The 15,448-nt window shown below is 34.2% G+C and overlaps 1 protein-coding gene across 4 annotated transcripts in view; it reads right to left on the bottom strand.

Annotated features, from left to right (window-relative positions):
* The window catches only part of LOC130049161 (transient receptor potential cation channel subfamily M member-like 2), an 81,425-nt gene that overhangs the window by 29,620 nt on the left and 36,357 nt on the right, over positions 1-15,448 (bottom strand). For all 4 annotated transcript variants that reach the window (XM_056146385.1, XM_056146386.1, XM_056146384.1 and 1 more), the window contains 7 exons: positions 15,215-15,322; positions 14,840-14,905; positions 14,408-14,519; positions 7,107-7,217; positions 6,558-6,657; positions 4,563-4,794; positions 4,406-4,468 (listed from right to left, as the gene is read on the bottom strand). In XM_056146385.1, the coding sequence (XP_056002360.1) occupies positions 4,406-4,468; positions 4,563-4,794; positions 6,558-6,657; positions 7,107-7,217; positions 14,408-14,519; positions 14,840-14,905; positions 15,215-15,322 (792 nt within the window). The remainder of the gene's footprint in view (positions 1-4,405; positions 4,469-4,562; positions 4,795-6,557; positions 6,658-7,106; positions 7,218-14,407; positions 14,520-14,839; positions 14,906-15,214; positions 15,323-15,448) is intronic.

The following is a 15,448-nucleotide window of genomic DNA, read 5'->3' as shown; positions in this document are numbered from 1 at the left end:
CGATGCACCGATTACAAATTCCGGATTTCGGTTCGGTTTAGATTTTACTTACAACAAATATGGCGTCCGAGTGATGTGCAGAACATGTGGTTTTTTATACAACAGAGATTTAAATCACTACTGTGTTGAGAGTTAGCATTTTCACCACTCAGATACCAACATAATATGGTCCGTAAGATCATTGCAGTTTATCTTTACATGACATACAGCATTTCTGTCAGTGGTGGAGTGAAATCAACATCGTAGGTAATGACACAGATTTGACAGTTAATATGAAAGAAGTAAATCAATAAAGGAGAGATTTTCAAAGACTCTCAATTGATAGAATTGTTGAATTTTTGTATATCAATGAAAACAATATCATATTCATTTTAGATTCACTATAGATTTGTTTAATAATCCAAAACTTATGCAGCACATTACTATAAGAAATTTTAATAGACTGTCAAGTGTTTTCTTTTTTCTATCAAAGTTATAAAATGCCATTATGAATAGATATGATGTTTACAAATGACAACATATAGATATATAACTTGAATAAAATCAAATCAAATATGCTACTCATTAAAATTGTTAATGTTTGTGGTGTCATTAGATAAATTGGACCTAACATGAACCGAATCGAAAATAACCGAACCGTGCTGTTCTGAATCGAAACCGAACCGAATCGAGCTAACCCTGAATCGTCCCAGCCCTACTCATATCCATAATGGGCCTATTAACGTCTCAATGTCTTGAATATTGCTTTCAAAACATCGCGAATCGTTAAGAAAACAAAGGAGCTGATTCCCCAAATTACAGTATTAAAAATAACATACATTTAAACTAATTATGTCTTTTATAAACACTACAATCAGAATTAAAATACCAGTCTATTTATTTAAGAAACTTAAAATTGTTAATTGCGAAAAAAAAAAACAATCGATACGTAATAAATGTCTTAAAAAATAAAAAAAAGCTGAATATATACCATATACTATATATATATATGGCGAACGGGATATAGGGCGAATGAGGAAAAGGGCGAACGAGAATTATGGCGAACGGACTCTTGGCGAACGGACGGACGCGAACATGTAGAGAGGGCGAACGAACCCGATACCCTCAGTGGTAACAGAGCATTTGCTTCATGATGAAGAAATCATGGTTTCGAGCCATGCTAATGTACTTTATTTAGGGTGTAAATGTACGTAGTGAGGTGAATGCTCCATCGTCATATTTAGCATTCAAAAGAGAAAGTTGCTGGTCTTTCAGATGAGACCTTCAAACACCACATGCATGCGTCTAAATGTGTCGCACTTCATATTACTGAAATATTCTCTACAGGTATTATACTAAAATCAAACAAACACATATAATCATATACATGTTAAAAATCTTAATTTTAGAAATTTCTTCTTCTGACAAAATGATGCGCAAGCATATAAATGGAAGCTATGCCACTATATGTCATGACACTGTACAGCTTGATAAGTTTATACATCACATAAACAATCACAGATGTAAACAATCAAGAAAAACTCAGTACACAACATCATCCTTTAATTTTGTATTGTAGCTGAAGATCATTCTTCCAAGATCGATATGCAGCTTGGAAATGATTAGCGAGGGTTGAATTATTCTTAAAAAGTAGATTGAAAGCAAAAGGTAACTGCCAAAGTTACCAGGAGACAATAATCCATACATCGTTCGAATTTCCTCCACTGCCACCTAAAGTGCACGTGTAAACCACGCGTGTGACACCACAGCCCGACAGGCTACATTGTAAACAAGTAAAATGCATTCAGAGTAATAGTTTTACATATCATATTCTGTTTGGTTTATAGTCTTAGTAGTTACATACCTATGCGGTACGCCTGTACGTACTGCAAGCAGTGCGGCGTAATGTACATTTGCATCCTCAGGGATTTCAACCCGGACAAAGTGGAACATGCCAATCCCAATACATATACATCTTTCTTTTTTATTTTCGCATTTTTATTTATTTTTCTATTTATTATTTATGTCATGGCGTTGGAAAAAACTTCAAAGTAGGGAGACAGATGTAAAGGGGTATACGTTCCAATCATCCAAAAAATGTGCCGTGGGGGGGGGGGGGGGGGGTGGGGTAGGGGGGTTGATTCCTAAGGACCTGGCGCATTTCTTTTTGTGAAATTATATCCAAAATCAATATGAATTCTTAGTATACAGAGTACATTAACTGCAAAGATTATATTTCAAAAGAAAAAAACCCCAAACAGTTCACGCAGATTTATCACTTTTATCATCGAAATTTTCAGTAACTCGGGTACTCTGTCGCTTGTACATAACACGATCGGTATGAAACACCATTTAATCAGTCTATGTAATAAAAAACCCATTGATAACATCCAAAAAAATTCTTTCAACCGTGTTTACTTACCTCAGATGGGCCAACTTCTTTCCCTGGAAAACTCCATTATGATGATATCACAAATGACGTCATTTAAAACAGAGCATGCGCACTTCGAAAGTGTGTAAGCCATGCTCGCAAGGAAAAAAGATGGACGAGTGCTAAATCTTTACACACCTGTTACACACATCTCATAAATCCTGTTAAGTAAACACTTCAGGATTTTGATGGTAGATGACCTATTTAATGATTTTATGCTGATTTTTATAAAAATCCAACTGAACACCACCATTTCCGTGTTCCTTTGGCCGACCCCGTGTTGATTTACACGTGTGCCTTCTTATTCACTGGTTCAATTGACAGGGCTTACAAACACACACACACACACACACACACACATATATATATATATATATATATATATATATATATATATATATATATATATATATATATATATATACCAAATCCAAACGCGTGACCGAACCCGTAGGGGAACATTTCAACAAAGAAGCTCACATTTGGCAAGACATGCAAGTGGTTGTTATTGATCACAACCCAATATGGACCGATGCAGAGAGAAAGAGCACAGAAAAATCCTGGATGCACCGTTTGAAACCATTCCGTCCAGGTGGAATGAATAATTTGAATGATTTCACGCGCATGAATCCAGGATAAATTCCTAGTTAAAATCAGTTTCCATAGCCTAATCGCCAAAATTCACCCGATAAGATATCTTATTTTGTTTGATTAATATAAATACAATTCGTTTCCCCGGTTTCAAGGCTCTGACATTGAGTTCCTTTATTTAACCTTGAGTTCCTTTATTTAGCGATAACGAGGATTCCCAAAATTGCGATTATTGTTTGACCTTCAATACTTCCCAATTATGTTAGAACATCATAAGAAATCATTACAACATGAATTTATATTTCTCTCTCTCTCTCTCCCTTTCATATTCTAGTCTCGACATTGCGGCTTTTTAAAATATAAGGAAAAAATGAATTGACCTTGAAGACGAGTATTTTATTAATATATAATCTTAAGACCTCAAAACTATGGTAAAACATTATTCTAAATCCACATAGGTTCGGATTCGCATGACTCTTTGTGTTGCGATGTCGGGGTTTCTAGAATGCGGCTTTAATTTGTCTGACCTTGAAAGGTGCATTACCTTGAAAAATTATACTCGATCTTTTTCCTTAGACTTCTCTCCCATTCACCTATTTGATTGTTGATTTTGATTTTAATGCTAGATCGGTGTCTTGAGATTGACCTTGTTTGTTGTTTGATCGTGTTCTTCTGGCAATCATTATTTTTCGCTGTTCACCATATCCGAATCATCAATGGTACGGCCTACCTAATATTGTTTTGAACTTAATCAGTCCATATCATTATCTTCCCACCATTTTACTCGATAATCACATTGTTTTGTAAGTTTTCCTCTAAATTTATCTGATTTCTGTAATTTTCAAGAATAATTCTATTTTCATCCCGACCCGACCATGGTACAAACTCTCTAAACCATAGTCAGTAAACACGCTTTACAACGAAACCACCACCATTTTTATCACTCAGTACAACAGTGTATCACTCTTGTCATCAATGTAGTTTTTTCGATACTTGTCGTTTTTGCGTGTTATTTGTTTATGTAATATATGTCTCTTGATAAAGACGCGGGTTGCGTCGAAAATTCGAGTTTTAAATAACCAACAGTGTCGTGGCCTTTTCAGTGCTTTTATAAATTTCTTTACTGGCCTTGTATCTTCTCAGATCCGACACTTTATGAAAGTAGGGTGTTGTTGGGTGTTTGTGCTTTTATATATATATATATATATATATATATATATATATATATATATATATATATATATATCAATTGAAATATAATGTAACTTGCATTTTGTGTGCAGTGAATGCCATATATATATATATATATATATATATATATATATATATATATATATATATGTGTGTGTGTGTGTGTGTGTGTGTGTGTGTGTGTGTGTGTGTGTGTGTGTGTGTGTTACTTACGTAGTTGTAAATGTATTTTGTCAGTGGTGCTGTAAAAAACTCCTTGGGTCTTCGAAACGCTGACTAAAACATAATCATACATGTGATTATTCAGTTTACGTTAGTGACAATAATTTGTGAATTTCAAAAGTATTGCAAACTTTGCTAAAAAATTTACTTTTAAAAATGGCACTAGGTCCGGTGCGAGATTGTTGTACCACTGTTTATTGATATTCTTCTGAGAACACGTGTGTGCCACTACGTCATACATGAAGTTTTCATATGCAAAGGTTAAAGGACTGGATTTCATTCCCCAGACCGAGAGGTCGTGGTCCATCAGATCAATGGCGTGCTTCGTGTTTTCTTCGTACATGCGGTCCATCATTGCTATACAGCGATGCTCAAACAATCTATCAATATAATAAGAAAATAGCTAGATATTTTTCGTGATAGATTGTAATGCACATTGATGATTTCCACAATCAGTAAAATGTTTTCAATCTATAAGATGATTATTGGAGAATCTTGTTTAAGTCTCGAGTAAGTCCCTGTTCCCCATGCATTTATAACAAGAGTACCGCAAACAGTACATAATACACCCGTGAAATGCTTACAGAGGATGTTTTTTCTTGTGCTATAATTTGTATAACTTTGCTTCAGGTAATATCATCTATCATCAGTCTGTGATCAACTTTCATATGAACAAAGGATCTTAGCTTAAAAATCGAGATTTCCTCAAAATGGACCAAAGTTCAACAACCTGTATTTTTTTTGAAAATGGAAGAAAATCAAAATCCTTCCCCAGATGCACATCTTCAATACCCATACAAACACTACACAAAATAAGATGGGCCTCACTTGAAAACTATGGGAGGAGTTGGGCGGACAAATTATGTACCCTCCATAGAATATTAATTTCCAAATAGACTAAGTTTAACAACCTGTAACTTTCTCAAAAAATGTAGAGAATCAAAATACATCCCATATGCACATCTTTAATACCCACACAAGCTCTCCACAAAATAAGAACGATCTCACTTTAAAACTGTGGGAGGAGTAGGGCGGACAAATTATGCACATTCCATATAATAATTATTTCCAAATAAAGGGGCAACTCTCCTGGAAAAAAGGTTGAAATGGATCAAAATTGCAGTATGATCTAGAGTGACCCTCAAAGAAACTACACAGCAAGTTTCAGCATGATGCGTGAGAGGGAAATGCAATTATAAAAAGAAAACCCAGAACTGACGGACGGACGTACAGACCTAGCTGTACCATAATACGTCCCGTCTAAAGACGGGCGTATAAAAATTGTCTTTAATGGGTGGAGAGGAAAATAGTTTCAGTTTCCAATAATACATTTATTCATAAAGAAGATTGTCTGGTTTCAGGATTTCCATTCTCAACCGTAACAATGTAAGAACAAAACAACCATATTTGACCTACGTCAGTTATTTCATATATATGATTTCTTTTAACAAATATGTCGTTCAAGTAAGTCCTCATATACGTGTGCATATTACAGTATTTAATCGTAAATATGACAGATCAATACCATCAATCATGCTTTGTTTGCTTTTTATAAAATTGAAAATGTCATATAACAGCTTCCATAACTGAAAATACATGAATAGGTTTATAAAACATATTATTTTATTATACTTTCATGTAAAATACTCGAACCTGATTGGTCGAGAAGCATTTGAAAAAACATATTGTTACCCTCTGAAAACAAAAAACACGCGCCCCAGGGTGATAGTATCTAGCAACGGGTAACAGTACTTGACAACGGGTGATATTATAAAAAAATATCACATGCGTCAAATTTATGCGCATACGGTTCGCCGTAGATTGCTAGACGATGTCGTTTGAGCGTTTGTAATAAACGCGAGTACCCGCATCGAAATACGAAATATCGCATGACAGTGATTGATCAAATGTTAACAGACGTAAGTTTTTCTGCTTTCCAGTTTACATAACATTCAGTATAATAAAACAAATATTGCATGTAGTTGAGGGTAACATTGAAATTTTCACCCCTCGAGAAACCATTATCAACCTCGGTTACGCCTCGGTTGACAATAGTTTTCTCGGGGTGAAAATTTTCAATGTTACCCTCAACTACATGCAATATTTATATAATAGATTTTAGTCATTAGATTGAAATACTGACTTTGAATGTTCCTCCAACTCGTTTGATAGAATCTGTTCTTTCACATTATTTGCTTTGTTAGCTAACTTCTGTAGGAGAGCTGAGCATACTAAACCTGTCACTGAATCAGAAGCATTGATTTAGATTACAAATATCAAATATAATAACAATGATAATAATAATGATGGATTTTATATAGCGTCTTTTCCAGAGTATGCTGCTCAAAGCTATTTACAATTCAGTTTTACCCCAGCAGACCTTATATCAATTTAGAACGTTCTCAGCCTCCTAGGAAGCACACAGTGCAAGCTGCCATTACCAGCGCTCGAGCACTAACATTCTAACAATATCTTTCAATGTATATAGTCAGGTACCCCTTTTACACTTGGGTGGAGTGAGGAAATTCATGTAAAGTGCCGTTCCCAAGGACACCACGTCGGCCCTGCCGCGGCCAGGACTCGAACCCATGACCTTTCGGTCGAGAGTCTGATGGCCTAACCACTAGGCCACCGACGCCTAGTGGTTAAAATGTTTAAAATATACTAATCATAAACATATTAAAAGACTCACATAGATGATTGTCGCTTCGAAGCCAGCAAATCTCGGCTAGTTCTCTTCTGTTGGCAAATATCGCCCAAAGCAAGATATCAGAAATGTCGACATGTATTGACTGTTTTCCACCTTAAATTAATAATAAAACAATGGAAAAAATAAAATGTCTACGATTATGACGTAATATAGTCAGCTCTTTGCGTTGGAATTGTAACCACCAAAAAGGGTATTGGCACTTGAAGATTGGTGTAGAAGTCTACATCGAATGATGTACAATGGTAAAAAGATGAGGATAACGAACAGTGGTTAATTTCATAACTCCATTGAAGAATACGGAATTAAAAGCAGGACAAAGCGTGACCCCTGGATATGTTAAAAGTGGGATCAGGTACTGCATAGGAGCAGGAATCCCCTCTCGACCGGTTAGACCCACCGTTAGTGCTATATCTTGATCAGGTAAACGTGTAATCCGTAGTTGAAATCAGTGTGTAAATAACAGTTTAACTATTGGTATGAAACACACCAGGCAGCATTTAACTTATGGTAGGTTGTTTGATAAATCAGGTCGTTATAACCATCATATAATTTACGTAATGCTGATTTTAAACGAGACTGTAAACACGGTAATATCAACTTGTTTGTCAGACGTTTGTCTCGATTAAAAACTGGTCATGGTCAGAACTTGTTCTCGCGTAGAGAAGCAATTGAGATACATAAACATCATAATCGAATATTGCTGCATAAATATTGGAAACTGATTATGAAAAGCTAATGTTAACCCGTTTGTTATAATATTGTGTGATCGGCTTGCCGTTAACACACAAGTGCGAATATAACAAACAGAAAAGTAACTTGTACGTTTTTAGAACTTGTTCTCATTCCTTTTGATTTCATCAATAAAATATGTTCAAAACAAAAACAATGAACAATCTAACAATTCCAATTTAGAATTTAAAAAGTAAGGGTAGACATTCACGGAGCCCCGGATATACCCCTAAACATCAACTTACTTGTCAGTCGTTTTTCTTGCTCAAATTATTGGAGTATTATCTATCTTCAATAAATTATACAATATGGCGTTTATATCTCAACTCCTTCGATAGGCAAAAGCTTGTTCTGCGTATGATCAGTTTTTAAATCGATACAAGCTACTGAAAAACAAGTTGATGGTACAGGGGTTTCAACAGTTTCGATCAAAGTCAGCAATTCGCAAATTCTATAGTCATTATAACGATCCAGTCCGTCAATATAACCTATCATTGGGTAGAATGCTATCTGACGTGTTTCATACCGATTGTTAGACCGTTCTTGGCACACTGATTTTGACTACAGATAACTACGTTTACCTGATCATGATATAAGGCTCACGGCGGGTGTGATCGGTCAACAGGGAATTTTTACTCCTCTTAGACACCTGATCCCAAGTGCGTACCATTTATACTTCTGTGTTTAGGAATATACCAAATGAGCCAAATATACTGGTTCTACCTGACAAAGCTTGTAACAACATCATCTCTGGAGGTAAAACTGTATGAAAGATGAATATAACGAACAATGGTCAATCTCAAAAATCCTATAAGCAATTCAAACTAGAGTTGAACAAACACGGACCCCTATCTAAAACAGACTTAGTATTGATTCCACATTTGGCAATCCTACTGATATTCCATGTTCCTTTTCCAAAGATGAAATATTTCAAACCCACCAATATCTAACGTATCTCTGATTCCACCCAATAAGATGAACGTACATATACTCGATTCATAAATTACACACACACGCTTAGATAAATATTTTGCTGGGTTCACTAAATATTCTAACAAGCCTCTATTCTTACTCCTCATAAAAATATTAACTGTTGCAAAGGACACAATTCAGACATATTACGCAACATTGTCTGGAAGAAGCAGAGTAAATAAAATGTAGATTATTAAAACTTCAAGAATGTTTAGTAAATATGAAATCAAAGAATAAACAGCACCAAACCACATAGCTTTTCAACACTTTACGTTACAATTCCTCACGATAGATTGAAGATTATCTTTTAGATGTTATACACACATGTTTTTTCATTACAAATGGAACACGGACATATACATATCTTAGTCATCCAAAAATTACTTTGTTGAACACCACTTTGATTCAACGCACCTGTACTCTGAAGATTATATTAAAAGGATAAAATTCCTCATTCACAAATGATTCGACACACAAGAGCTTCTTTTTCTGCATGTGTCCATTTTTTTAAAAATCGATACAGGATATTCACAAACAAGATGATGTTTCAGGGGTTTCAATAGTCTCGTTTGCAGTCCCCATTTCACAAATTATATGGCCAATATCAGGAGCTAGTTTTCAACACACCCTGTCATTGGTTAAAAGACTGAGTGTTTCATACCAACTGTTAGAACGTTTTACTACGGATAATCTGCTTACTTGATTTAGATATAGGGTTCCAGGCCGCTCTAACGTTTGGACAAGGGATGCTTACTCTTTCTCGGCACCTGCCTCCACCTCAGAATGTTCAGGGGTCCACGTTTGCTCAACTCTTAATTTTCTATTCTCTATAGGAGTCTTGAGATTATCAATATTCGTTACCTTCATATTTTCATTGACAAGTAGTCCTAAGTTACGGAAGCGTATTAGTGCCACGTTTTTACTTTTTATTTTTTCATATTTTACACTTTAATCTGTAAAATTTACATTTTAATCTGTAAAATGTACACTTTAATCTGTAAATTTTACACTTTAATCTGTACAATTTACGTTTTTCTGTATAATTTACGTTTTCCTATATATAATATCACTTGGTTCTCCGTTCCCGAGAAAAATATCCAGTGTGGGTTCTCTCTCTCTCTCTCTCTCTCTCTCTCTCTCTCTCTTTCTCTCTCTCTCTCTCTCTCTCTCTCATGGCTTGACTCAACGAACTTGTTCAGATTAAGTACAAAAGCGATTTTAAGGTCTTCCGTAACAACGGAAGACCTTCTACTGATTGCGCTGGTTAAGATTATTCTTATTATTCTTTTTTTTTCTTTTTCCTAGACGCTAACTTTGAAGCTTCATATCTCGCTCATTTCTGCATGGAATTTGCTCAAATTGTCAGGGTCTATAAAATTTACAGAACGATTTTGAAATAATGTACTACATTTCAGAAATTCTCTTCTGTTCACGAGTTATTCCCCTTTGAATGAAATTTTAGGGGCTTTGGTTTCCAGACAAAGGCTCCGAGACTGTATAAGCTTGAGCAGAAAATGCATTGAAAATGAAAAGTGGGAGCATTGTAGTTATGCACATCGGTTTTTTTTTTTTTTTTTTGATTACAGCGTTCGAAATGGTGGTTGTAAGGGTTAAAAAATTAGGACGCCTAAAGGAGGAAAAATTTACACATATTTTCCTTTGTATCTTTTAAACTGAAAATATTTTGTTAAGACGTGTAAAACAAAAGTTATGCAAAATATTAATTTCTTTTGATATCCCTAAAAAAGGGGCTGGCCCCTTCAATTAGGGATCTGGGGATCTTCAAAGTTTTCGCTTTATAACTCAAAAACGGTAAATATTTCGATATGACTTTCGTTGGAAAAGTTGTTCCTTAACATCTTATTGATCTCATAAACATAATATTTTGCTCGAGTATTGTGTTATATATGAGTAAAATGCTTGACCCGCAAACAGGTAACCGTATCATTAGGTAGGTGAAGGGGGGAACATATGTATAACTTACTTCGGCACGTGCCCCTGGCGTGAAATTCATACGTGACTTCTGTGCGCATTGTGTACATAATATACCTACATGTATTTACGCAGATAGATATTAAAATTTAATAAAATATTCAAGATTTGAGAGCAAATTATTTGATTTGTATTTATGAATAATTCAAACTCGATGAATTATTCTCTTCAGTCTGAATATTATGCTATCATAATTTTGTTGTATGATAAAATATTGGTAACAGCTATAAACCTTTATTGTATGTCCTGAGCCATAAATTTCATAAATTTAAATGGTAATTTTTTTCTTCATTATTCGGACTGAAAAGTTAAACGCTGAAAGAATTTAATCCCACATACACGCGCGCCTCAAAAGACTGATTCGTGGAATGAGATTATACACGCATGTACTTAAGTAGTATAAATTCATTAAACACCTAACGATAAAAATTTATAGTACACCTTTATAGCTTCATTTCAATGATATATATTAAATTCTCAAACTATTTCATAAGTACATACGAGAAGTCAGAATCGCCAGCGTAGCCAAACTACTTATATCGTTACAGTACTTATCTTCCTGTCACAGTACAGTTGATTATTTTCTTTCTAAAAACTTAACTTGTATTCGTCTTTTGTAAAATCACTTGATAAGTATTTCAAATAATTTTTCCCGGGGTGATGTTACGTATAACATATCAAGAGGGAAAGAAGGCGAAAGTTAGATCCCACACACACATACTCATGTACGGTTCCTGTATTTTCATGTTAACTAGGCTGCATTAGGACCTGATCCAAGGACATATGGTAAAGTTTAAGGTTTTTATGTCACACAGCTCCGACGGAAGACCTCTCGTTGCTTTACAACGAGCTTGGCTCTAGTTAATATTAATTTTTGTGCGCGAGGGCAATATACTATAAAAACAAACCAAGAATATCAGTAAAACTAATGGATGCTCACCGAATTACATCTCACCAATGACATATTTAGTATGGCGCATGACTTGGACAATGATCAACAGCTGTTAGAATGAAGATATATATATATATATATATATATATATATATATATATATATATATAAGTATGTGCTGAGTGACCTTAACATTAAAAAATTACCCCGATGAATGACCTTTGTCTGACAGGCCATTTGCCTATCACTTGTTTGTGTGAGATATGATCAATAGTTGTTCAAAAACTGTTAAAATAAGGAACTTTTATTCCTTATATAGGACGTATGCCCTGTTTAAAATACTCCCGAATTAAATTATCCTGGTCCATTACCTAACAGTACACAAGGAATGGCTATGATGTAAAATACGGTATGATTATCGTATAAGTTTTAAAGATTAAAGTGTAAATTTTACATATTAAAGTGTAAATTTTACAAATTAAAGTGCAAAATATACAGATTATAGTGTAAATTTTACAGATTAAAATGTAAAATTTACAGAATAAAGTGTAAAATTTAAAGATTAAAGTATATAATTTACAGATTAAAGTGTAAATTTTACAGATTAAAGTGTAAAATTTACAGATTAAAGTGTAAATTTAGATTAAAGTGTATAATATAAAATATAGAAAGTAAAAACGTGGCACTAATACTCTTCCGTACTAAGTGACCAGTTCCTCTATCGATCAATTATATATGTCATGATAATGAATTCAAATAGTTTGTCAATACAACCTATTATTGGGTGAAATGCTGTATGACGTGTTTCATACCGACTGTTAGGCTGTTCTTGGCACACTGATTTTGCCTACGAACGATCCCGTGTACCTGATCAATATATAGGGCTCACTGCGGGTGTGACCGGTCGACAGGGGATGCTTACTCCTCCTAGGTACCTGATCCCACATCTGGTATATTCTAGTAAACTTAGAACGGATTTTATGACAAAGTTAATGATTCCAGCTTATTCATTATCAATTCTCTGTATTTCCTGCTTATGGTGCTTACATCAATGGCTCTGAATTGATTCATTACGCGAGGACATTTTCTATGGCTGGCTGGCCTATGATTAAATAATGGACAGTACCGTGGTTTCAAAAGTCTAGATTCAAATTAGCATTTGGTAATTACCATTTTCGTTAGATGGTATAATTTTAGATACTTGCTATCATTGGATTGAATAATGTCTGACATTTTTCATACCAATTGTTACATATAGAGCGTTCTTTATACGAAATGTGAAGATAACGAACAGTGATCAATCTAATAACTAATATATGGAATAAGAAATAGTGAGTTGGGCAAACATGGACCCTGGATATACCAAAGGTGGGATTGGGTGCCTAAGAGGAGTAACTACCCCTTGTCGACCAGTTGCATCCGTCGTGATCCTTATTTCTTGATCAGATAAACAAAGTAATCCGTAGTCAGATTCTGTGTACCTAGAACCGTTTAACAATCGGCACCTCACACAGCATTTGACCAAATTGTATGGAAAAAATACATCTTTATGACAACCATAGAATTTGCAAAATGCTACTTTAAACGAGACTGTTGAAACTCCTGTAACATGAATTTATTTTCCGTAGCCCCATTCGGTTAAATAAACTGATCATACGACGAACAAACTATCTCGTATTGAATTATGTGTTATATATAGATGTATATATCTATCTATCTATATATCTTTATATATCCTTAGACGAGTCCATTTATTTGGCACTCTTTTTTCTCTAACATAGCCCTAGTAAGTTTATCGTTATTTCGGATTTGAAACATTTCGGCTGAGCATCACTGAAGAGACATTATTAGTCATGTGATTGTGTGTGTGTGTGTAAAACTAGGCACCTGGGGCCCGTTTTACAAAACAACTTACGACAAAGTCGCAAATCTTAAATTCTATTACACAGTTATTACTTTAAATGAATGAAGTAAAACTTTTCTGAGGCTTAATTTTCAACAATTTTAAAAAAAAATATTTTGCATTTGGAGTGAATGATCTTACAATAAACTGGAAAATTCCAGTATGTAAAGTTGGTCGTAAGTTCTTTTGTAAAACGCGCCACTGATCCCAGCACTGATGTGTGTGCAGGGGTTTGTGTTTGTCCTTATCTCAGTTATTATTTTTTATACGATTGATGAGATTGATCACTTTTGCAGTTTTCTTAGTACATATACAGCAAACATGTCCTTTCCATTTTCATCTCATGAAAGCGATCACTGTTAGTTATCTTCACCTTTCACCTTTGTGCTGCCTGACTTTTTCCCCTTTCGATGCCACAATTCCCACTGTTTTGATTTCCGTTTCGATCCCACCAGGTTGGTTCGAACGAATTTTATTGCAGTATAATGAATTATATTTCGATTACATTATCGTGTATTCCTTTTTCACCCCGCACTAGTATGTATTCCTTGCAGATTTCACCACTGTGTATCAGATCTATTTCCTTACATTTTGGTCTAACTTTTTTTACTTTGATTGAACTTAAAAACAGTACATCAGCTTACCAATATTTGAAATCTTAAAGCAAACATAAGAAGGAAAAGGTATTGTGAAATAATAGGAAACATTCTGAGGATTTCATAGGATCTTTCCTGTAGATAAGGAAATATGAAAATATGGTAGATTCTATTAATACAACTCTCCTTCAGTAAATACCTTTATATCTCAAAATCTTTCGACATAAACCTTGAGCTGCATTTTGGACTTCTTTGTTCTCATATAGTTGGTCTTTATCACACAATTTCTTGGTGTGAACCTCGTGGATTTCCTGTGAAATATAAATGAAATATACATTCCAAACTTCACTACATGATTTATCAAGGGACTAAATCAAAAATTGAATAAATAATGGATTGCTCTCCTTTATGGACATGCAACCTTGAAATACCGTGCATGTATAATAAAAATACTGACCCATGCTGGTGGATTTCCTTTTGAAAAAATCTACAACTTCATTTTCCAGAAATCTCAGTCCAAAATGTAAGCAAATATTTCGGGAAAAAATAAGGTAATGCTAAAATTTTCAGTTGTAATAGATTAAACTAGATTGCTATTATAGTCACTGTATCAAATTAAGCATCTATTCACCTTCAAAATCCACTCCATGTGGAGACAGTCCTTGTCTTTGCTTTCACAGTCCTTACAAGACACAGTCTAAAAATAGAATCGAAAACATTTACTATCAATTCAAATAGAATCAAACATATATCAAAATCAGTCTGTTTTATGCCGATTTTGTGACTATATTTACAGTATTATATATATATATATATATATATATATATATATATATATATATATATATATATATATATATAATTTATGATTCATTGAATACAATAATTATTTTCTTACAATATAATTATGTAGGACAATATAATTATGTAGGGAATTTGAAAAACGATTTGAAAAATATCATTGTTTCTGCTTTTCCTGCATATAATCCAAATAATTTTATTTTACCTGGACATATAATTTTTGTAGGTTGAAAAGGTTAAAATCTACTCCGTGATCCAATAAAACCCTCACATAATCACAGCGATTAGCTTTCAGTGCTTCAAACAGTAGAATCTACGACGATATAACGAAGTATGGCTATTCCCCAAAAATGTGGTTCATTCATATAACAACTTACATAACTATGATCAACCATCAACAATTTCGACTGCGTTTAAAATTGCCCAAAACAAAACTAGG

Source organism: Ostrea edulis, chromosome 8 (assembly GCF_947568905.1).
Source record: "Ostrea edulis chromosome 8, xbOstEdul1.1, whole genome shotgun sequence".
NCBI lineage: Eukaryota > Metazoa > Mollusca > Bivalvia > Ostreida > Ostreidae > Ostrea > Ostrea edulis.
The sequence above is the reverse complement of the archived record's forward strand: the minus strand, read 5'-3'. Positions and strand labels throughout refer to the sequence as shown.